This window comes from Geospiza fortis, unplaced genomic scaffold, assembly GCF_000277835.1.
Source record: "Geospiza fortis unplaced genomic scaffold, GeoFor_1.0 scaffold807, whole genome shotgun sequence".
In the NCBI taxonomy this organism is placed as follows: domain Eukaryota; kingdom Metazoa; phylum Chordata; class Aves; order Passeriformes; family Thraupidae; genus Geospiza; species Geospiza fortis.
The window spans coordinates 4176-5487 of NW_005055423.1; the positions used below are offsets into that span (position 1 = coordinate 4176).

The 1312-nt window shown below is 62.9% G+C and overlaps 1 protein-coding gene across 1 annotated transcript in view; it reads right to left on the bottom strand.

Annotated features, from left to right (window-relative positions):
- Window positions 1-1306, bottom strand: part of LOC115949288 (proline-rich receptor-like protein kinase PERK12) — a gene marked incomplete at its 3' end in the record, with an annotated part of 5460 nt that extends 4154 nt beyond the window's left edge. Inside the window, exons 1-2 of the mRNA XM_031065818.1 lie at window positions 1027-1306; window positions 11-657 (exon numbers count right to left, since the gene is read on the bottom strand). Coding sequence (XP_030921678.1) covers window positions 11-657; window positions 1027-1261 — 882 coding nt within the window. The remainder of the gene's footprint in view (window positions 1-10; window positions 658-1026) is intronic.
- Between the last annotated feature and the right edge of the window lie 6 nt (window positions 1307-1312).

The following is a 1312-nucleotide window of genomic DNA, read 5'->3' on the forward strand; positions in this document are numbered from 1 at the left end:
GGGGTCCCGCCAATTGTCCCGGCCCGGGATCCGCCCGGGGGATCCATTTGGGGTCCGGGATCCGCCCGGGGGATCCATTTGGGGTCCGGGATCCATTTGGGGTCCGGGATCCGCCCGGGGGATCCATTTGGGGTCCGGGATCCATTTGGGATCCGGGATCTGCCCGGGGGTCCAGCATCCGTCCAGGGGATCCGTTTGGGAGCCAGGATCCATCCGAGGGGTCCAGGGGGGTCCAGGATCCATTTGGGATCTCAGATCCATCCAAGGGGATCCAGAATCGACCCAGGAGATCCATTTGGGATTCGGGATGATCCAGGGGGGTCCAGGATCCATTTGGGATCCAGGATCCATCCAGGGGATCCACTTGGGGTCCAGGATTTGTCTGGGGCTCTGGGATCCATCCAGGGCTTCCATTTGGCATTTGGGATCCATCCGAGTGGTCCAGAGGGGGTCCAGGATCCATCTGGGATCTGGGATCCATCCAGGGGGCCCAGAATCCGTCCAGGGGATCCATTTGGGATCTGGGATCTGCCCAGGGGCCCAGAGGGGTCTGGGATCCATCCGAGTGGTCCAGAGGGGGTCCAGGATCCATCTGGGATCTGGGATCCATCCAGGGGGCCCAGAATCCGTCCAGGGGATCCATTTGGGATCTGGGATCTGCCCAGGGGCCCAGAGGGGTCTGGGATCCATCCGAGTGGTCCAGAGGGGGTCCAGGATCCATCTGGGATCTGGGATCCATCCAGGGGGCCCAGAATCCGTCCAGAGGATCCATTTGGGATTCGGGATCTGTCCAGGGGATCCATTTGGGATCTGGGATCTGCCCAGGGGCCCAGAGGGGTCTGGGATCCATCCAAGGGGTCCAGGGGGATCCGGGATCCATTTGGGAGATCCAGGGGGATCCGGGATCCATCCGGGAGGGGTTCAGAGTCCAGGATCCATCCCAGAGACCCACAGAGGCCCAGGATCCATTTGAAGAGTCTGGGATCCATTTGGGGGATCTGGGATCCGCCCAGAGAGGTCCAGGATCCATTTGGGGGCTCCAGGGGGACCCAGGATCCGCCTGGTGAGTCCAGGGGGTCCAGAATCCATTTGAAGAGTCCAGGATCCATGTGGGGGTCTGGGATCCATCTGGGGGGGTCTGGGATCCATTTGGGGGGGTCTGGGATCCATCTGGGGGGGTCTGGGATCCATCTGAGGGGTCCAGGACCCACCCGGGGGTGTCCAGGTGGATCCGGTCACGTCCTTGTTGGTCCCGCAGCATCCAGGACGGAACCGAGCCTGGGATGAACAGCCCCGGACCCGGCCGTGTCCA